Consider the following 22242-nt stretch of genomic DNA (forward strand, 5'->3'; position numbering starts at 1 on the left):
AGCTGATTTTTTTTTAAAGCAAAGCAATCCCAAACGAGGCCTAACAAGTATAAAACAAAGCAGAGGCTAACGTTGAAAACCCTGTTTCACAAAAATGTAACAGAGCTTAACGTAGTACTAATTTCCGGGTCTTAAGAATATCCATGATGAATGTTAAAAAAAATAAATTAATTAAAAATTGAAAAAAAAAATCCCCTGATGAACTCTTCATCTGTTGCTTAAAAGGTAATCATCAGTGACAAGTGTGTTTTCATTCTAGTGGAAGTTATAGATTACATCGAATTAAGGTAAACTTCGGTGTATCTATACAAATGCATGCTTTTGTGTACATTTAGTTTGTTACAGAGTATACGTGATTTAGAAGAGATACTATGCTTAGTTCTTGGGTTTTCCGGAGGGGCTCCATAAGTTGTAGGTCGTGTAAGCCCCAAATGCCACAAGAACAAGAACTGCTGCCCCCACATTGATTAACAGCTGCTTTTCTTCATTATTTACCCACTTGTCTAGATTTTTTATCCCTTGCTTTGCAGAATTGCAAACCTCTTCCCCAACAGCACTGCCAAAACGTTTGCTCTTCATCTTTATCTTATCTAAAGTATTTGGGGCAAACCTTTCGATTACAGCTTCTTCTGTGCTTCTCTCACCAGTCATCTTACTCAGAGGTGTGTCGACAACATTCTCAGCAATCTTTGGTTCTCCCGGCTTCTCATTTTCCTCACTTATGTTTCTATCCTGAACCTCCTTTTTGTAGTCCGCCTTCGCCTTTTCATCTCCCATAGTTTTTGGTGGAATTTCATCCCTACCCTTTTGAGGTTTGGGCTCACTTGCAGCACTACTCAACGCGATCACCCTCTTCTCATCCCTTTGTGCCTTTGGCTCTGGAACAGCTACTTGGGGGTCTTTAGCAGCAGTAGCAATAGCTGTTTGGTGAATGGCATCCTGACCCTTTTGTAAATTGGGCTCGACAGCAGGTTTTTGAGTTGGAGGAGCAGCTACTCGGGGGTCTTTAGATGGAATACTTATCTTATCCTTTTGTTTTTCGTCTCGGGCAGCAGTAGCAGCAGGTTTTTGAGATGGAGGAGCACGTATCTGGTCCTTCTCTTTCAAAGGAACCTTGTCGTCCTCCAAGACTTTCTGTGGCTTTGCCTCAGTAGCAGCAGCAGCTTTTGGCTTTGTCTCTTGGATTGGCTTGGCTGCAGCCGCTGCTTCTTTAGGATCTACTTTTGGGACTTCCTTTGGCAATGTAATGGTAAGAACGCCATTGTGAAACTTTCCATGAATTTTACTTTCGTGGCAATTTTGTGGAAGAGGAAAGGTTTCGTTGAAACGGCTCCATCTGTTGTTGCCAAGGGGTCGTTGTCCATGGACCCTGATCACACCAGGGGCGTGCACAAATGTAATCCTTACTTGCTCTTTCAAAAAACCTGCAAATAATAAACAATACAGAAAGCAATTGATAATTCTAACACACAAGCTACAAATTTAATTGGGGTAGTTTGAACTATATTAAAAAGTAACAGACCAGGAAGTTGAACATATATGATGTGAGCTTCAGGTTCTTCCTTCAATTCAAACTGGGGCCGGAAATCCTCATAAGTGGGACGAATGGATTGTCTTGGACGTGTATTAGTAGCACCAACGCGTTGCCTCATAGCCATCAATCTCTCTTTGTTTCTTTGTTTTGGTTCTCTATCTTACTTCCCTTGTTAATTTGCATCAGGTTCTACGTTGTATATATATACATGAGAGTAAGTATTGGGTTTTCTTATGAATGACACTATTCCTTTTTTGCTGATTTGGTTTTGTGGTGTTTTACAAGCTAGGCTAGGCTTCTATGTGTATCCCTGCCCCTGGGTCATCTACCAGGTATAACGTCTTCTACAAACAAATTCGAAGTTGGCAGCTGGCCAGCGGCTGCATGCTTAAACCCTCAAATTGAAACGATGGAGTAAATTATTTCAGTTTGTTCTCTACAGTTGGAAAAAGATTCAATTTTCGGAGGTCAAAGTGCAGATTTTGTTCTTCTCAGTACAAAAGTGGAGTGCAGTAACATATTTGATTAATAAAAACTACGTTTCAAACTGGAATTAATTGCAAACCCTACGTGTTTGTGTATGTATGTATGTATAGGGAGAATCTTTCTAGCACAAAAAACTTTTTTTTAGGTTCTCAATGTGGTACTTTAACTTGAAGAATTTCAATCCGTCGTGATGATGAATGGGGTTTCGTCCCCAATAAAATTGCATTGTGTCCGAACTAATCAATTTTTAGGCAAACTGTATTTAAAAATAATATTTGCAATGGTTAACTATTACTGTATACAGTGATCGTCTAAATAAACTTCCCTCTGTCTCATCTTTACAAAATTGGGATATGTGGACCGAATACTTAAATTTTTTTTTTTATTTACAAAAAATTATAAACGGTTTTGGATCATCAAAGATTCAAAATAGAGATACAAGGTGTTCCACAGTACAATCCTTCAAATTAAAAAAGAAGGAAAAAGTAAAAACTGAAGTGAAAAACTCAATGGCAACCAAAGTCAAGGAGATCAAGGCGATTAGAATGAGTCATGATACTAAGTCTTTTTTTATTTTTTTTATTCAAGATTTAGAGATTCTATCCATACCTTCACAATTGTTATATGGACTAATTTTTGTAAAATTTTACTTAACCAAAAAAAAAAAAACATCATCTTCTATGTCCATAACTACAACCAAAGTATGAATATTTTTGGGATCAATCCACTGGCTTGGACCATGTCACGGAATCTCAATATTTTAAGACTCATTTTCCATCATTCAACGGTTTATTAAAAGAGAAGAACAATTGAAGTGTTGAACAATTAAATCAGTTTGGTGTGACTAAAATCGCATCTCCAGCTTTTACGTTATAGAAATGTATTGGATGTTGAATCATCCTTTATCTTTTTGTAATTATTGTCTCTATCAATCATGTCCTCCTTTTTTAATAAAAATATGTATTATTATTATTATTATTATTATTATTAGAATTAAATTCAATTTACTCCCCAGAGGTTTTGGAGTAATTTCATGTTAGTCCATATCCTCTAAATTTAATCAGTTTACCCCTGAGCTATTCAATTTTCCTCAACCGTGTCCAATGTCTCATTCTCCGCCCAATTTGGACGTTAAGTCTAACAAAGGAGCCCACTTTAGGGGCTAAAATTGTCATTTCAAAAAAAAAATTCCACGGCAAAAAAGAAGAAAAAAAACTTCATCTTCTTCTTCTTCCTCTTCCTCTGATCGATCCTCCTCCCCGGAACCAAAAAGAAACAAAAATAAATAATGCAGAGAGTCGGACCAATTTTGAAAACATTTTGATAAAGCTTTCACAGTACTTAAATACCAACCCAAGTCTAGTTGTAAGTAGAAAAGAAAAAACATGAAGAGATGTGCTTCAAAGCACCGATTGATTCCCCCCACTCTCAAGTCTCACCCAAAACACAAAAAAAAGAAACCATCTTTTTCCCTCTAATCAATTAAGCATTCTCACCTCTCAAATACCCAAATCCCAACACGTTGAAATTCCCAACTGTTTCATTTTCCTTTGGCACAATCTGAGGCTTACAATCAGCAACCAAAGCCAAAGGGTATCACTAAATTTTGCACACATGTAATTTGGATTGAGTTTCTAGCACAGACCCTGAATCTCGGAGCTTCAGATCTTAGCGATGGTTGCAGAGCCTTGGATTTTGAAGATGGGTAACCAGGTAAGCTCGAATCTAAAGCATGCTCTTTTACTTCAGCATTCAAAGAACCCCAACACCAAAACCCAGAAGCAGACTATAGGGATTCTTTCATTTGAGGTAGCTAATGTTATGTTCATCGCTGGAATGGCAGCACCTCCTCCGCCGCTGTCGTGGCCCGAAACCGTCCCCCCCCCCAATAAGAAACTAACAACACTCAGAAACTGAATTCCTCTGAGAAATTTTGAAACCATGGCTGAGTGGTTCATCTCCACCACAAAAACATGCAACCCACAAACCCAAATACCAGAGCGAGAAAGCTGATTTTGATGAGATTAATAGTCGAAGCTCCAAACCCAGATCGACGAAGCCTTGACCGGATTTCAGTTCTGGAAGAGTGAGTCTTGAGATGAAGAGAGGAACGAAGTTGGCATGTCGACAATGTCGTTTGGGGCGAGACGCGGTAGAGAAGGAATTTGTTGACGGTGGAGCTCTTGTACTTGAAATTCGTAGGCTTGACCAGATGAAGCCTTGCCGGATGAGAGATGATGAGATACAGAGAGTTTGAAGTTTGAACCGAAGATGGAGAGGTTGAGAGATGAAGTGGAGAGACTGATTGAAATCGAGTATGAGAGATTGAGAAATTGGAGGTTTTTTGTCGTGGATTTTTTTTTCTTCTTGAAATGGCCATTTGAGGTCAAGGAAGAAGGGTTTGGGGATTGGGACTCTAGGGTTTCGAGTTTTGGGTGAGGGAGTTTGAAGGGAGGTGAAATAGGAATCGAGGTTAGAACAAGTTAGATTAGAGAGGAGAGAGAGACCCATAGTGGGGATTAGAGAGGAGAGAGAGACCCATAGTGGGATTGAAGGAAGAAGGTGGATGAATTTTTGTTTTTTTTTGCCGTGGATTTTTTTTTTGCCATTATAATTTTAGCCACTAAAGTGCGTTCATTTGTCTGACTTAAAGTCCAAATTGGACGGAGAATGAGACATTGGACACAGTTGAGGAAAATTGAACAGTTTAGGGGGTAAACTGATTAAATTGAGAGGACATGGACTAACATGAAATTACCCCAAAACCTCAGGGGGTAAACTGAATTTAATTCTTATTATTATTTATACTATTATTAAGAGAATAAGATTTGTTAGCCAAAATCTAAAATTTTGACAGAATTGACTCTAGAAAATTAATAAATTTTGAGAATGAATTAAACCACAAGGATAATTGAGACATTTACAAAATGTATTTTATTAAAAAAATTAAAAAAAAAATACCCACAACCCACTTTTCTCTCTCCAATTTTCTGTTCTATGCAATAACCAACTCTTTTCTTTTTATTTTCTGAAAAAATAATAATAATAACTTGCATATGCAGAGTATGTGTGGATAAATGTATAAATGCTACATATATTTCGTGTAGAAACTTGTTGAAGGGTGAATAAGTCCGTTTTTTTATTATTAAGAGAATAGGCTTTATTAGCCAAAATCTAAAATTTTGACAAAATTGACTCTAGAAGATTAATAAACTTTGAGAATTAATTAAATCACAAAAATAATTAAGATATTTACAAAATGTATTTTTATTAAAAAAAAAATTAAAAAAAAAGTACTCATAACCCACTTCTCTCTCTCTCTCATTTTATTTTCTCTGCAATAACCAACTCTTTTCTTTTTTATTTTCTGGAAAAAAAAATAATAACTTGCACATGGAGAGCATATGTGGAGAAATGCTAGTTATTATTATTATTATAGTTATTGTTTATCATTTAAGAACTTCATGTTTTCATCCACTCTTTCTTAATATTAGCAGGGCCCACCCACTATGTGTGTGGAGAGAAGTTAAAGATAGTGGAAAAACTTTCCATATAACTACCATATTTTTAATTTTTTTTCTATTTTACAATATACCATATTATATTTATTGATTAACTATATTTCATAATTTTTTAATATATAAAGGTTAAATTGGTAAAAAAATTAAGTTTTAGAGAGCAAACTTTATTCTCTTAATAATAGTATAGATTATCATCAAACTTTAGCATGATTGATTGGAGAATTACCCTTGTTTGAGCAATTATGGGGCTGAATTGTCCAGTTGTAATTCATGAAAGTCCTATCAATAATCATCTCAGAGCATCTAAATATCAAATTGAGGGTCTTTCCATAGTCACCATCGAGAGGGAAATGAGACACAGTTCAGATTTTTCTTTTCTTTTTGAGGATAAAATGGGAAATAAAATTTCACAAAAATTAGAGGAGATCCATATAATAAATGTGGAGGTTTAATAGAACCACTCTTCATTCTTCAAGATATCAAGTAGTCTTAAAGCAAGTTCACCCGTTGGGTCAACGGATCACCTACTATTCACTGCTTTTTAGTGTATATTTTCATTCTCTGGGTCACAAAATACTTGTGCCCGTGACCCGGGGCACGAAATATACTGTATAGGTCACCATGGTGACCCAGAACACTGTACAGGGTGACCCAGGGCACGAAATACACTGTGCTCGTGACCCAGAGGGTGAAATTAATATTAAAAAGTAGTGAATAGTGAGTGATCTGGTGATCCAACGGGTGAACTTGCTCTTATTCAGATTCAGAAATGACTTGAAGTGAGAGAGTATCGTCCCAAGAAAAAAAAAAAGTAATTTAATGGAAAAAAGAGAAATAGAACCAAAACGTGCCGGGTTTTTCTCCACATCGAAGTTGCCAAAGTATCAGATAAAAAATCACGACAACCCCAAAGTCCCCCTAAAACAGTATAATATGTTTTTCTTTACATTATAATAAAGCAAATCACAGTACAGTTATATATAGATCTACCTATATTATATATAGTAATCTTCTCTTGATCTGAACCCTTTCTCTCTCCGTCTCTGTATCTGAATGTTGATTTATAATGCTTTGGTCGCCTGGAGATGATCAGTTGTTGGCGACTTGGCCGGAGTCTGGAGATAGAAGCCAACCCAATACTACTCACGCCTGTGTACGCAATACGTACGCATTTATAACTTTGAATTCCATCGATCCATTTCACTCCATCTCTAATATGTATATCGCCAAGAGGTACGCACCACCTAAACAGATCCATCATGTAATTTGTTCTTATACAAGATTTATATTTGTTTCAATTTCATGCTTGATTTACCAACTATACTTGCGATTGAACTGGAAACTAGCTAAGCTAGTAAATCCATGTTAATTTCTTCTTTTGAGTTTCTTTGATTCTCTTCCTGTACTAGACAGTAACTCTGCAGACTCCCAATCCTCCAAAGGAAGAATGCAAAACTATCCTTGTCCTAATTCCTAAATTTCAGTTTTAACCAATCTTCAAATTGTTGTTGAAATACTACACCTACATATATGCTTGTGCGTTATATACGTACACAAATGTTGTCTATCATAACTTGAGCTATAACCTAAGCACATGTGAGTGTGAAGGACCGAATGAGTAAACTCAATTTCTATCCTGGTTATTTCGAGCGAGAACCTCTCCCTTCTCTATTTTTTATTTTCCGGTTTCGTTTTCAAATTTTCTTTTCCCCTAACCCATCTCAACACTTCCATCCCTATCTCTTTTCCTTTCAAAATTACCACTTCATTTTCCTTGTTTCGATGCATGCGAACTTTGCTTATCTACGCATCAATTAATTAGCGGTAGTTCCTGAAACTGAATGTGACCGATATTATAGATGCCATGTCAATATAGTTTCACATCTTCCATTGGTCTTAGTCTTCCACTTGATAGCAAATTCTTTGTTTTGCTAGTCGGAGAAATCTTGTTTTCTATACTTACTCATGCGATACATAGGTTACTTGGGCTTAAAGATATGGGGTGTCAATTCATTAATGTAAATGAAGAAGGCATTCCAAATTAACCCACCCAGATTCCGGGTTTCGACTATAATGGGTCATGAAAGGCAACCTAAGAAACCATTCTTATAAGGTTTAACGAGGCAAACGTACAACCATTCTTATATTTAATCATTCAGCAAATTAATCTATAAGACTGAAGTCAGTTTATTATCTCAAACTTTAGGTCAAAAATCAGTTCTACACTTCTAATTTCTAAATGATCAGGATCCTCTCCTGAGCACCTTCCCCCTCCTAGCCTGCCTCAGCTTTTCACAAGATTTGGACACGTGGCTCCAATTAATCTAATGGTCTATGATTTTTAGTTTACCTTTTTCTATTTTTTATGTCCCCTATTCTTCTCTTCCTTCACGTGCAGTGCCTCTCCTAGTCTCCTTCTAGTTCTTCTTCTTCTTCACTCAGCACCGATTACAAACAGCAAAGTAAACCTATTTAATTTTCACAACCTCCCCCAATTCCTTACTTTCCTCCTCTAGTTTCTACCTTCAAACCCTAGAAATAACTCACCTTTAAGATGCAATTGCCTCTCTCCCACAACCCCTATAACTAGATTTGGGAGCCTCGATGCTAAGACTATCCTTTGGTCCGTTCTTTTTGTCTTCCCCAATTTCTATCACTTTTTCTCTTTCCCAATTTTTATCATGAAAAAATTTCATTTTTGACTTTCAAGATGATCTTGTTCTTATCCGAAAAACAAGATCTTGAAATAGGTTGAATGATGACTACAACGGTGGAGGTTGATTGATTTGATGACTGGTTTGTAAAATTGTGTGGTTGTTGCAAAATCTTATTCAATCATGTATTCTTGAAGATGATGGAGGTAGGATAATCAATGGAAGGAATATATAATCTGTGGGCTACCTTGGAACCATATCTGAAAACAGAGAAAGGTGGAGAGAGAGGACTAGCGGAGGGTGGAGGGTGGAGGGTGGAGAGAGAGAGAGAGAGAGAGAGAGAGAGAGTTGAAACAGGAGAATACGGATAAAAAGAAGGGTTATTTTGTAAAATCAGTAACTTTTTATGTTGATGAGATATGTAGACCATTGAATATGAGACTTGACAGGTGTCATCTATATAAAAGCTTAGATAAGTTAGGAGGAGAATCTCAGATCCGGATCCTTTCTAAATATCAAATTTAGCTCTAATCATAACGTCATTTGCTGAGTTGGAGCACATGGCCCCACTTTTCAGCCTTTGACATTTCAAGAAGGGTAAATTCCCAAAATAACCTTTGGGCTAAATTCAGACACAAAAGAAATAAAAAAATGAATAAATAAATAAAATTGAAGAACACAATGCTTCATTGCTTCGTTCTTCTTCTGCTCCACCAATCTGCCTGTACTTCATGCTTTTTGGCTCCACCCAAAGTAATCATTTTGCTTCTTCTGCCTCAATTTTTGAGGTCGTCGGAAAGGCGGGTTTAGTTGCCGGCGGACAATGTAAGGGTAACGAAGACGGTGTCCAAATCAAATCTACGTATTGAAGGCATCGGCGCATGAGATCGCTGCCAGGCGTCGCCGGACGAAGGGAGGTTGGGTTTGACTCGTCGGAAATCGGGGAGCACGATGGTGGTGGAGGTGAGTCGTGGGTGCTCAGAAACCAGTGATGGAGGAGAGAGAGAATTCCAGATTTCCTCTCTCTCTCGTCACACACACTCTCTCTCTCTCTCACGCGCGCGCGCGCACACAGACAGAATCCCAGAAGCAAAATTGCTTCACATGTCACTGAAACCCTCTTCTCTCTCAACGGTCAAGTTCATATCGGCTCTTTGATATGGCCAGCGAAATCTTGAACAACATTGCTAAGCTCAAGGAGAGGATCACAGATTGAACAAATACCAAACCAGAGCGACCAAGAAGAAGAAGAAGAAGAAGAACAACAACAACAACACCGACCAACCATTTACATAAATCACCTTCCTCTATCCTCCTTCTCTTCCTTTCATCCAATCCAAAGCTTCAAAAGAATTAAAAAAAAAAAAACAATAAAAAATAGAGCAACTAGTTAGCTATTGAACCCATCCGCTCCTTGCGTTGAATCTGTCTCTTTGGGTTTGGCTCTGTTTGTTGTTTCAGAGAGAGGGAGTCTAATCTTCAATCTAGATACAATTAAGTACATTTTTAAATCATTTATGGTTGCTCCCGATTTCTGGGTTTGGCTCTGTTTGTTATTTCAGAGAGAGGGAGTCTAATCTTCTTGCTTCCTAGATTGTGTTTTTGTTGATTGTTCTTGTTGCTGGGCTGTTCTTGTTCTTAGCGGTTGAAGATTTTGAGATGATTGGGCTCGAAATGCAGTACTCTTCGCCTTGTTTTGTTGGGCTGTTTGTCAGGGTGTGGACTGGGATTTTGGGGTTTTGCAGCTCGGTTTCAGAGGTGGGTTTGGATGGGGGCTACTGATGGGTGGAGGAATTGGAAGAGTTCTCCACTACCGCCTCGATCTCCCATGGCTACTCTTAGGCCTGGCAACGTGCGGGTACGGTGCGGGTTCTTAACGGGTCGGGTTCTTAACGGGCCGACCCGGTAAGAACCCGTTAGCTTAACGGGTTTTGCGGGCCAAACCCGACGGGTTTGCGGGTTTTCCGTTGGAACCCGTTAAAACCAGTAAACATTTTTTTTTTTTTAAACTTTTTATCAAAGCAACTAAAACTAATTAAGACTTATGTATATAACCTCTCATTTGCCATTTTCTCTATATGAACTTTTTTGGTTTTCTATTTTGAAATTTTTTATTTTCTATCTTTTTAGATTTTTTTCCTTTCCTTTTTTGACAAAAAATAATTCACAAATCACAATTATACGACGATCCAACGGTCGGACCCTCATAGATCACCTAGAGGATCATCTTTACCGATTTATACGATGATCCAACGGTCGGATCCTCACGGATAGCCCTTAGGTTCATCCTCTCAAAATTATACGAAGATCCAACGGTCAGATCACCTAGAGGATCATCTTTACCGATTTATACGATGATCCAACGGTCAGATCCTCATGGATCGCTCTTAGTTTCATCCTCTCAAAATTATACGACGATCCAACGGTCAGATCACCTAGAGGATCATCTTTACCGATTTATACGATGATCCAACGGTCGGATCCTCACGGATCGCCCTTAGGTTCATCCTCTCAAAATTTTACGAAGATCCAACGGTCAGATCACCTAGAGGATCATCTTTACCGATTTATACGATGATCCAACGGTCAGATCCTCACGGATCGCCCTTAGTTTCATCCTCTCAAAATTATACAACGATCCAACGGTCAGATCCTCACGGATCACCTAGATGATCATCTTTACCCATTTATACGATGATCCAACGGTCAGATCCTCACGGATCGCCCTTAGGTTCATCCTCTCAAAATTATACGAAGATCCAACGGTTGGATTGTCCCGGATCGCCCTTAGAATCATCCTCACAAAATTATATTACGATCCAACGGTTGGATCCTCACGGATCGCCTTTTGAATCATCTTTGCACAATTATACGAAGATCCAACGGTTGGATCGTCCCAGATCGCCTTTAGAACCATCCTCACAAAATTATACGACGATCCAACGGTCGAATCCTCACGGATCTCCTTTTGAATCATCTTTTCACAATTATATGAAGATCCAACTGTCGGATTCTCATGGGGAATAAGAAAAATTATAAAAATGCCCTAGTTGAAAAAAAAAAAAAATGGGGAACCCGTATGGGTAATGGGTTTTTGGGAAGGATTTTGAGTTAACGGGTTCCAATGGGTTCCAACGGGTTTAGCCCGCAAAACCCGTTAATTTGCTGGTTTTTTGCGTGCGGGCTTTTTTTAGCCCGGATTAATAAACGGGCGGGTTTGTGCGGGTTTTTAGCGTGCGGGTTTGCGGGTTACGGGTTTAAACGCCAGCCCTAGCTACTCTAATCTTTGCCTGGGAGATTTTTGGGGTTGGGCTTTTTTGATGAGAGAGTGAGACTCTCGAGTCTCGAGAGAGGTGTGCAGGTTTATTAAATTCCTACGAGTCTTTCTTTAATATTTTTATTTAAAAAATATCCATTTTACCCTTCTTGTGGGCCATGCTGTCGGCTCCAACTCAGCAAATGAAGTCATGATTGGAGCTAAATTTGAAATTTAGATTTTAGATGCAGGTGATGGAAATTAGAAGTGTAAGGACCATTGTAATTAAAAAAAAAAAAAAAAAGATTGGGAATCAAACTGATTAAAACCCAAAGTTTGAAGGAGTAAACTAAATTTAGTCCTAATTTATACTATAATAAAGAAAAGAGAGCTTCCTCTCTCAAACCAAAAAATTAGGCGGATTATATAACTCTCAACTATTAAATTTTTTTAGAAATAAACAACTAATATATGTACTGGAGCTCCTTCTATGACACGTATATTCTTTGCCAACGACTCTTTCATTTTCTTCAAGGCAAAATTGGAAGAGTGAGACGTTGTCAAGGAAATTTTCGAGAAGTATGAGAAAGCATTTGGACAACTTATCAATTACCAAAAAACTTGAATTCCTGTTAGCAAGAATGTGAGAAGATCTAAGCAGGATAAACTTGCAACTGTGTTAGGGGTTCTTGTGTTGATAAACGTGATAAGTACCTCAGCTCACCAACTGAACTGAGTTACTCTAAGATTGGGGCCTTCAACTTTTTATATGAAAAGGTGAGAAAACAAAATCAAGGATGAAGGGAGAAGACATTAAGCGCTGCGGGCAAGGAGGTAATGATAAAGGCAGTGATTCAATCCATCCCAATGTGTGTAATGAGCTGCTTAGAGCTACCCAAACACCTTTTCTTTGAGTTGCACAGCCTTATGGCACGATTTTGGTAAGGGGACAAGGTTGGTGACAAGAAGATACATTGGCTAGTGTGGGAGAAACTGTGTGTTCCCCAGGGTTGAGGGTGGGTTAGGGTTCAGAAACATGGTTCACTTCAACCGAGCATTACTTGCTAAACAAGGGTGGAGGCTATTACAGAACCCCAGTTCACTGATTGCTAAACTTATAAGGCCATATACTATCCACAGTGTACCTAAATGCATCAGACTCTAGGTCCTCCCCCCCCCCCGGGGGGGAGGGAGGGGGGGGGATCGGATTTTGGCTTGGTATGATCCTTGGATGCCTATATCGGTTCTTTTTAAGCCTTTCTCCAATTCGGCTGCAGGGTTGGAGGACTTAAGGGTGGAAGATCTGATCGTGGAGGATGACTATGAGTGGAATGTCCCACTGTTACAAGAGTTGTTCTCACTGGTTGAGTATGTATTCCTGCTGGTTTATGTTGGTCTTATGACCCTAGTGGTTATTTCTTTCTCTAGGAGTGGCAGTGTGTGACTCTCACTCTTGGTGGTCATCGTATCTTGTTTTGGATACGATGGCCAGGTGGTATTGGTGTTGCTCGACAAACAATGATATGTCTTCTTGGTTCTTTACCCTTATTTTAATGTAGTCAGAAAAAGATACAATCCCAAATACCCAGCATTTCAGCAACTAAACAAAATCAATAAAGTTGTCTCCATCATAAAAATTGATACCAAGTAGAAAGTGAATTGATTTTTAATTTTTTTTTTAAATTTATTTTACAAAATATGTATCACTTTCACAGGCGATCATACTTTTCCTCTTAAGCTCTTTTTATATTTGTGATTTTGTTCGCTAATACAAACGCTTAATAACAAACATAATTAAGGTTTGATAGCCCAATGCTTTCGAAGTATGATAAAATTGGTTTACCCTGAAAAGAAAATCAATTGTGCCAACAAGTAGAGTGATACCTAATTCAAAATTGCCCCCTTCATCATATGTCTTTGCATTTATACTTTGCGGGGACATAATGGCAACTATTAGAATGCACTATGCACTAGCAGATGTAGGGAAAATTATAAAACCAAAGATAAATTTTTAAGCATCAGGTATATTGAGATATTTGCTGGGTTTAAATATATGGATTCTTAATATAAAAAAAAACAAAACTATAATTAATAATTGAGCGGTGATTAAACATTAATCCTGTTGGATCACATTGCAGGGTATTCCACCTGCATTTAGATTTGAAAGGGTGATGACAATGATCAGATATACTTTGGGAGATTTTGAGGAGATTGATAAGCAGGAGAAGAAGGTTGGCAAGTACCGGATTCGGGTTGAGATTCCTCTAATCAGGCCATTGTCCTTTCAACGATGGTATTGAGTGGAAGGCACGGTGGAGGTTTTGTGCAAATTCAGGTATGCTAAGCTGTTTGGGAGATGTGGAGTGTGTGGGTTGATCACTCATGTTGGATTGCCGTGCTCGGGGCAGCGGTTGAACGAAGAAGATGATGCTACAGAGCGCAAAGTATTAGGGTCATCGATGGTGGAGCAGGGTAGTGCCATGCAGGTCGGGATCAGAGCCTTGAATACGGGGTCGGGTTCTGAAGGTTGCAGTTAAGCAGCTACGTTCACTCCTAGGGTTTCGTTCAATGGGCATAGTTTGATCTTCAAGACTCAACTCCCTAGGATGATCCCGGAACAACTCTTGTGCAATCCTACATATTTGGTACATAATGCATAAACCACGTCGTATGGTAAGCATTAGAGAGATAGATGAGTCTGATTGTATGGTGGAGTCCATAACAGGCAAGCGTCGCTCTAGGGTTGAGGTTGAGCTCACCTTCTCTCCCAAGGAACTCAAATTGAGTTTGGCAGTGGGTAAAAAAACTTTGGAGCCTACTGATATGGGGCTGGTCTCATTGCCACAGAATGATCAAGGCATGGTGAAGAAGAAGAGAGGGAGGCCAGTGGGAAGCAAAAATAAAATATCATCTGGTACAGCGGGCAAGATGAAGGACTAAAAGGTAGATGGTATTGGGAAGCAGAGGTCTACAAAGAAGAGTCTGTTGACCAACTTGAATGGTGCAGATGTTACTACAAGCTCTAATCCGAAAGGAAAGGAGCTAGTTGTGGCATAGATCTTCATGGACTAGGGTTTCAAGCCTGTGTGAGTTGGGAGAGCTTCTATAAGTTTTCTAAGACATTTCTAGTTATTTGCTTGTACCACAATTGTGTGATTGACAGATAGGGACTAGTTGAATGATTCATTTCCTTAGAAGACGAGGTAATCTTTTTTTTGTAGAGGCTTGCATAAAGCGAGCGCTTTTAGAACTTAATTGTTTGCATTTTCTTAGATAGGTTGTACCGGTTGTTACTTGCAGGGGTCTTATCTGAGGGTTTGTAGACTTTTGGCCTTTTCATGGCTATTGATTCTAATGATATCAATTTCTATTCAAAAAAAAAATAAAAATAGAGCGGTGATTTACTTTATTTTTAATTAGTTAATTAACTTCTTACCAAACATAGCCACATGTTTGAGGCGGGTATATTATTATGAGAAAAATGCATCAACAGTCCCTCAACTCTTGTGCACCGGCCAGTTTGATATCCAGACTCACAATGGTATCAATGTGATACCTAGACTCAAAATTTGCTATCAATGACATACTTCCGTTAAATTTCCGTAACGGTTCCGTTAAAGAGCTGATGTGGCAAACACGTGGAGAAAACAGAGATTGCAAATGACCAAAGTAACCCTCAATTTCTACCAACAACTTGATTATTTAATTAAATGATTTTTTTTTATAATTTTCTCTCTCCTCTTCTTCTTCCTTGGTTCCTGGGTTTGTCGTCTGTGTTTCTCTTTTGTGAAGGTGATGGCGTCCAAGGATCCAAGCAAATCTTGGAAGGAGCTCAAGGATCTCCAGAAAGATCCACCTACCTCTTGTAGGGCTGGTAATTGAGATTTCAGATTTCCAATCCCGATTTGTTCCTTTTTTTAGTTTTGATTTTGAGATTTTTGTGTCTGCTGCTGAGTTTGTTCGATTGGTGAATATTGATGTCAAAGGATGTATCTTGCCATGTCTTTGAATAGCTTACCTTACTTGTTGTGGGATTTAGTTGTGGTTGTTAGATTTGAATGAGGAAATGAGGATGGATTTGACTTCAAAAAAAAAAATCCAGACAAAAAGGAAAAAAAAAAAAAAGAGAATTGAAGCAATAACCCAAATCATCTATCATCATCCGCTCTGCCTTTCTCTCTCCACAGTCCACACCATCATCTATCATCTTCTTCACAGCAATAACCCAAATGAATTTACATCTGGGTTTAATTCATCGAGAGAGTAGCAGATGTGTAAGGAGCCGTAGCCATGAAAGAAAGAACCTGCAAAACCCAGATTAGTACAAGGTTTCGTTGAGCGGATAGAGAGGAGTCTCCGATGACGCGATGCGGCAGAGGAGGGGGGAAAAGCCATCTAGAAATGGCAGGTCTAGGCGGACCAATTGGAGCTGGAAACAACGAGTGGGGATTTGGAGACGAGGGCTTTGCTGGGTTGATGGGTAGAGATGGGAGGTGGGGTAAAGGTGTGGAATAGAGGGTTGACTGAGAGTAGGGCGGAGATGCGGCGGTGTGGATTGACTGAGAGTAGGATTGAATGAGGGTGTGGATTATCTTAACAGAAGACGTCATCTGGGCTTGGATTGGTACTAATGGATATCCATTCATGGCTTCTTTTGGAGTTTACTTAATTGAATGGGTTTGAAACCAAAAAAAAGGACTTGTTCCAGATTAAGCAAGAGCAAAAGAAAGGGAAAAAAGAAAGAAAGAGATATTTTTGATGTGACCAACAAATAAATTTTTTTTTAGTGTAATTCAATTTATTTTATTAACAAGTTAAAAAGACGTTTTTGCCCCTATCTTTTGCCCTACGTATATGCCACGTCATCATATTTGGCGGACGATTGACGAAACATTGACTGAAATATGTTTTTGATAGCAAATTTTGAGTCTAGGTATCACATTGATACCATTGTGAGTGTGGGTATCAATCTGGACGGTGCATAAGAGTTGAAGGACTGTTGGTGCATTTTTCTCTATTATTATTTGGGTTTTAAATCGAGGCAATATTGTCACGTTACGTAGCACGTAATGCGTGCCCGCACTACCCAACCACGTCTTTTCCATTTTTTTCCTTTTCCTTTATTCTTGGTTTTAACTTTTAACGCTTAAAAGAAACAAGCAAAAAGCAAGAAGGAGAAAAGTCAGTGAACAGAAACCTCCCTCCAGATTCCCGAGTCCTGACTGCCTCTCACAGTAAGCAAAGCATAGCAAAGCACTCACACAACAATTACCTCTTCCTTCTTCTCCTTCTTATTCTTCTCCTTCTTCCTCTCTTCTTCTCCAACCAATTCTCACCAAACGCGCTTCCCAAGCTTTTCTTCTCTTACTGGGTAAGCTCGTCTCTCTCTTGGAAATTACAATGCTGCTCTTGCTTTGAGGCAAATCGTTGATGCGGGACAGTATTTCTGTTCTAGCTTCCTTCTTGAATTAAGCTGAACCGTGAAATTGTGAGGGAGTTCCCAACTGTGTAACTGAAAGGAAAACGACGACGCTCTTTATTATTATTATTCTATATTTTCAGAATCAGAAAGGAGCTTCGAGGGGGAATCACAATGGCTAGGGTTTCATTTTCGGTGGTAGCTATGTTGCTGCTTTGGTGGTGGGTGGCTATGGCGAAGCTGAAGGTGAAGGCGGAGTACATCAAGTACAAAGATCCAAACCAACCGGCCGCCGCTCGAGTTGGGGACCTTCTCAGCAGAATGACTCTTGAAGAGAAAATTGGTCAGATGGTGCAGATTGATAGAAGTGTTGCCAATGTCGACACCATGAAAACTTACTTCATTGGTAATCTAATTTCTTTTCCGAGTTTTTGATGCACATCAATGTTGTATGAAATACCGGCCTGTTATATATTTCCATTTTTATTTCTTCTTGGCTGTTTTAACTTTCTGAAAGGGTGGTGATGATAGTAGAAACAATGGAGTGGAGTGATGTTGTGTTTTAATTTGTGCAGGGAGTGTGTTGAGCGGCGGTGGTAGTGCACCGCTTCCAGAGGCCAGTGCCGAGGACTGGGTTAACATGATTAATGGATTTCAGAAAGGGGCTCTAGCTAGCCGTTTGGGGATTCCCATGATTTATGGCATTGACGCTGTTCATGGACACAATAACGTCTTTAATGCTACGATATTTCCGCATAATGTGGGGCTTGGAGTGACCAGGCAAGTAGATTTTTCAATTTCTTAGCCTAAAATTTCAGAACATACTGCATCATCATGCTGCTGTTTAGCCAAATTCTGCATCATCATGTTGGGCTTGGAAAATGTGGTTAGTCAAATGTGCTTTATATTTAATAATTTCAGTATACAGGGATCCTGAACTGGCGAAAAGAATTGGTGCTGCAACTGCTCTTGAAGTCCGAGCTACGGGCATTCCTTATGCATTTGCTCCATGCATTGCGGTGAATAATTCACTCCTATACATTTTAAGTTTCAATAGTTTTTTCTTTATATGGCTAAAGATGTCATATGGTTGCTTTATAGTTTTCTTATTTGTTGCTTCACCTGTAACTTCAAATTTAGGTATGTAGAGATCCACGATGGGGTCGCTGTTATGAAAGCTACAGCGAGGATCACAAAATTGTGCAAGCAATGACAGAAATTATTCCAGGTTTACAGGGAGATATTCCTGCTAATTCTCGGAAAGGAGTTCCATATGTTGGCGGAAAGTATGCATTTTATAAAAAATAGAATTCTTTCTTTGTGTTTTATGTTTTCATTTCGTTTCTTCCTATGTTATTTTTTTTTTGTTGGCATATTGTTGATATAAATTAGCATCGTTCCTGATTCATTAGCTCCATCTTTTTTATTCTTGAGAAAGATAATCTGGTAGAGATATATATAGTATATTCATAGTTGTAGATTCAATACAAATCAACTGAATCAGTGCCTCTTGCTTAAATTCTTGCAAAGTCATTCTAGGATAATGACAAAACCTCTTCCATTGTCTATCTCATATTTGTCATTCTCTTCCTCTCACAGTATGTACGAAACCAACCAAACATATTGTTCACTCAAGGATAGCTATTTCAGTATTTCTACTTGAATTTTCCTCTTGTTATAGTTAATGGATTTAAGTTATTAATTGGTTTTTATTCACATGTATTCGGGCAATAAAAGATAAAACAAAAGGGAAAGCAGTCACCTGGTTCTATAAATGCGTGTGTGCATTCAGTAAACTTGGATCTAACTGTTGTGTGTATATATGCTTTAGTTTCTAGTAATCGCTCATGTATTTGTTAATTAACTAAGTAATTTATTATCTTTTAGTAAAAAGGTTGCTGCTTGTGCAAAGCATTTTGTGGGTGATGGTGGGACAAGCAAGGGCATTAATGAGAACAACACCGTTATTGACCGACATGATTTGCTTAGCATCCACATGCCTGCTTATTCTGATTCGATTATCAAGGGTGTCTCCACGGTGATGATTTCATACTCCAGTTGGAATGGGGAGAAGATGCATGCAAACCGTGACCTAGTCACTGGCTTCCTTAAAGAGACCCTTAAGTTTAAGGTTAGGATCTTGTTTTCCTTTTTCTGGTAACATCCAAGCTTTTGCAGTTCTGGTGGTTTTCTACAACAAAAATGTGACCGCAACATGGAAAGGTCTAATGTTGAATGTGTTCTTATTTACGTACCAAGATTTGATGTAAGCAGAAGATAATAGCCTCAATTTTAACATCATACCAGGATTTGAATGAGAGGTTTCTAGATCCAACAATTCTTTGGATATTGAAATTATCTGTATTTTTATTTGTGGATCATTCTGTTCTCTGATAACTCATTGTTTAAATCCTCTTAAAACTAGCTAGGACCAACATGAAAATTAATGTACCTACGATTAATATTATTTTCCCCGTGTTGTTGTCGTTTAATTGGTCTCATTACAGACATCTCTGTTTTGGTGAGTACATGCACTGATACCTCTGTTCTGCAGTATTTCATGTTAAGACTTAAGATAACATAGTTTTTGGCTGAACATTCAGGGTTTTGTTATATCAGACTGGGAGGGAATTGACAGGATTACCTCGCCACCACATTCAAACTACACATACTCTGTCCAAGCTTCAATTCTTGCTGGAATAGACATGGTTGGTCAGTTATTTTAGAAACAAATGTCATGCAGAAATTAAATGAGATAATATTATAAATTTTGTACTGTAGTCAATGCAGTAATAAATGATTAAGTGTGTTTTTAAAACTCTGATGTCATGCTTCTTTGTGTTTTGAAGGTAATGGTTCCTGTTAACTATAAAGAGTTCATCAATGATCTCACCTACCTGATCAAGACCAATGTTATCCCAATGGATCGTATTGATGATGCTGTCGGAAGGATTTTGCTTGTCAAGTTTACCATGGGTCTTTTTGAGAACCCTTTGGGTGATCTCAGCCTAGTCAATGAGCTTGGAAGCCAGGTCAACCTTCATATTGCTTACTGCATGATGACTATTGGCTTGCTTTGTAGTTGGAAAAATAGAATGCACAGTTTTAGTAAATTCTTAGTCCTTTAATGATTAGGTTCAGAGTTCAGTGGCAAAAAGCTACTTTCCTAAGTTACATGAACTTTCCTTTTCAAGTATATTACATTTCTTGATAAATTATATAGTAGTTAACTATGATGGAATTAATGGCTATTGCTACCATAACAGGCTCATAGAGATTTGGCAAGGGAGGCTGTCAGAAAGTCACTTGTGCTTCTGAAGAATGGGAAAAATGGAACCAATCCGGTCCTACCTCTTCCTAAGAAGGCGCCCAAAATCTTGGTTGCTGGCAGTCATGCTGATAATCTGGGTTACCAGTGTGGTGGATGGACAATTGCTTGGCAAGGATTCAGTGGCAACAACTTTACAAGGGGTATGGTCTCTTTTAATAGCTATATTAATATGCATCTTTCTCTGTATGCGATACTTTCATGTTCTATTTAATGACATAATTGAGTATACACAACAAGGAGTGGTAGCTGTTAGGTAAAATATTTATACATAGTCTTCATAGTTATTAGATTGATCGAGATATATCTATGTATACGTATCTATATAGTGAGCCATGTTCATCTGTAAAGATTTTGTGATGGTTGGATCAAATGCCCTTAACTTCTTCATATTATGTCCCAATACCCTTGAAGCACATCTTTATTTAGAATGTTAACATCTAGGAAACTACTTTAATAAATGATAGTGATGGATTTCCTTTTCATAAATAGGAACTACCGTTCTTGGTGCTATCAAATCAACAGTTGATTCAAGCACAGAAGTTATCTATCATGAGAATCCTGATGGTGAATTTGTTAAGTCCAACAACTTTGAATATGCCATTGTTGTTGTTGGCGAGCACCCTTATGCCGAGACTTATGGAGACAGCATGAACTTAACTATGGCGGATCCTGGCCCAAGTGTCATCACCAGTGTGTGTGAAGCTGTCAAGTGCATTGTTATTATAATTTCTGGCAGACCTGTTGTGATCGAACCATATGTTTCCTCAATTGATGCCCTGGTGGCAGCATGGTTGCCAGGAACTGAAGGCCAAGGCATTACTGATGTCCTTTATGGTGAGTATGGATTCAGCGGAAAGCTTTCGAGAACATGGTTCAGAAGTGTAGATCAACTTCCAATGAATGTTGGGGATCCACACTATGATCCACTTTTCCCTTTTGGGTTTGGACTTGAAACTGAGTCAGTTAAGGAGCTCGTAGCAAGGTAATTTTTGCATTTATATCATGCTATGTGTGATGATCAATGTGATCATATTACCCTCTCTTCTGAAGAGGAGTTTGGAACTTGCTAGTACATCGTCATGTATTTCTTTCCAGAATGAAACCTGCTAGTTGAAACTTTAGTACCAAAATGTCGGGCATTAACTTTGAGTTATACTTTAGGTTTGTGATCATGGTAGACCTGTTGTGGTGAATATGGATAATGAGTAAGCATTGAAAAAAAAAATATGGAAGTTGTAGTGGGGATTCATGGTAGTCTTAGGTTTCATTCTGTTATTACTACCTATGGTTTGTGGCATTCATATTGATAATGAAATAACTTGGTTGGTTGTATGGAATACTTACATATGGTTTATTGATATCTGTAGGTCAACTTCAGCTGGTGTATTTGGAAGGCCATGCACACTTCTCATTGTCGTTGCTCTAATTCTCAGCTTCAGAGAAGAGTTTCTCTAGTTAAAAGCTGGCAAACGACCCATAGAGGTATAATTTTACCTCTGATATCTGAACTGAACAATGATTGCGATCTCAATTTTTTTTGATAATCACAACATTCTTTATTGGAACTTGCACCATATCATGTGTGTGCACCATGTTCCTTTGCTGAAAATATGTTGGCTGTTTGGTAGTTAGTTGACAGAATGAAGACTAGATTTTATTTGACTTCTAATTTATTGACAACAGAAAATGGCACGAGTTCTTGCCATGGTTTTTGGTTAATGTCACATTCCAGTTGAAAGAATTTTTACAAATAACAGTACCTAGACATTAGAGGTTGTATAGTTTCTCTGCAATACAATTTATGAGCCAACCAAAAAACGACTGTTCATGAACAAGAAGTTGAGCCATCTTATGCAGTACCACGCCACAGGCTTGTGCACAATATGGTAAATATCCAAGTTCGGACACCAACCATTGATCTCTTCAACCATGACACCATTTGCGGCGCATCATGGTTAACCTGAGTTAATCAATGGAACTGCGTGGAAACAGTCAACAATTAGTGAGGTGAAAGTGGTGGAAATTCAATTCCAACCTGTTA

The 22242-nt window shown here is 38.4% G+C and overlaps 2 protein-coding genes across 3 annotated transcripts; one reads left to right on the forward strand and one right to left on the reverse strand.

Moving 5' to 3' along the window:
• Positions 1 to 218: 218 nt before the first annotated feature.
• On the reverse strand, positions 219 to 1723 carry LOC112173075 (inactive protein RESTRICTED TEV MOVEMENT 2). The gene is made up of 2 exons (XM_024310624.2): positions 1523 to 1723; positions 219 to 1424 (listed from the first exon to the last, which is right to left on the reverse strand). Exons 1-2 carry the CDS (start codon positions 1656 to 1658, stop codon positions 376 to 378), a joined length of 1185 nt encoding a protein of 394 aa, XP_024166392.1. The 5' UTR covers positions 1659 to 1723; the 3' UTR covers positions 219 to 375.
• Positions 1724 to 6566: 4843 nt separating this feature from the next.
• LOC112181944 (beta-glucosidase BoGH3B) lies at positions 6567 to 21920 on the forward strand. 2 transcript variants are annotated; one of them, XM_024320348.2, is made up of 11 exons: positions 6567 to 6774; positions 17014 to 17276; positions 17446 to 17650; positions 17799 to 17889; positions 18011 to 18156; positions 18758 to 19001; positions 19474 to 19578; positions 19720 to 19902; positions 20137 to 20341; positions 20691 to 21183; positions 21569 to 21920. In XM_024320348.2, exons 1-11 carry the CDS (start codon positions 6608 to 6610, stop codon positions 21654 to 21656), a joined length of 2190 nt encoding a protein of 729 aa, XP_024176116.1. In that variant the 5' UTR covers positions 6567 to 6607; the 3' UTR covers positions 21657 to 21920. The 2 variants fall into 2 exon arrangements, with proteins under 2 accessions (XP_024176116.1, XP_024176117.1); XM_024320349.2 differs by lacking the exon at positions 6567 to 6774 and adding an exon at positions 16581 to 16822.
• The last annotated feature ends 322 nt before the right edge of the window (positions 21921 to 22242 follow it).

This window comes from Rosa chinensis, chromosome 1 (genome assembly GCF_002994745.2).
Source record: "Rosa chinensis cultivar Old Blush chromosome 1, RchiOBHm-V2, whole genome shotgun sequence".
Taxonomy (NCBI): domain Eukaryota; kingdom Viridiplantae; phylum Streptophyta; class Magnoliopsida; order Rosales; family Rosaceae; genus Rosa; species Rosa chinensis.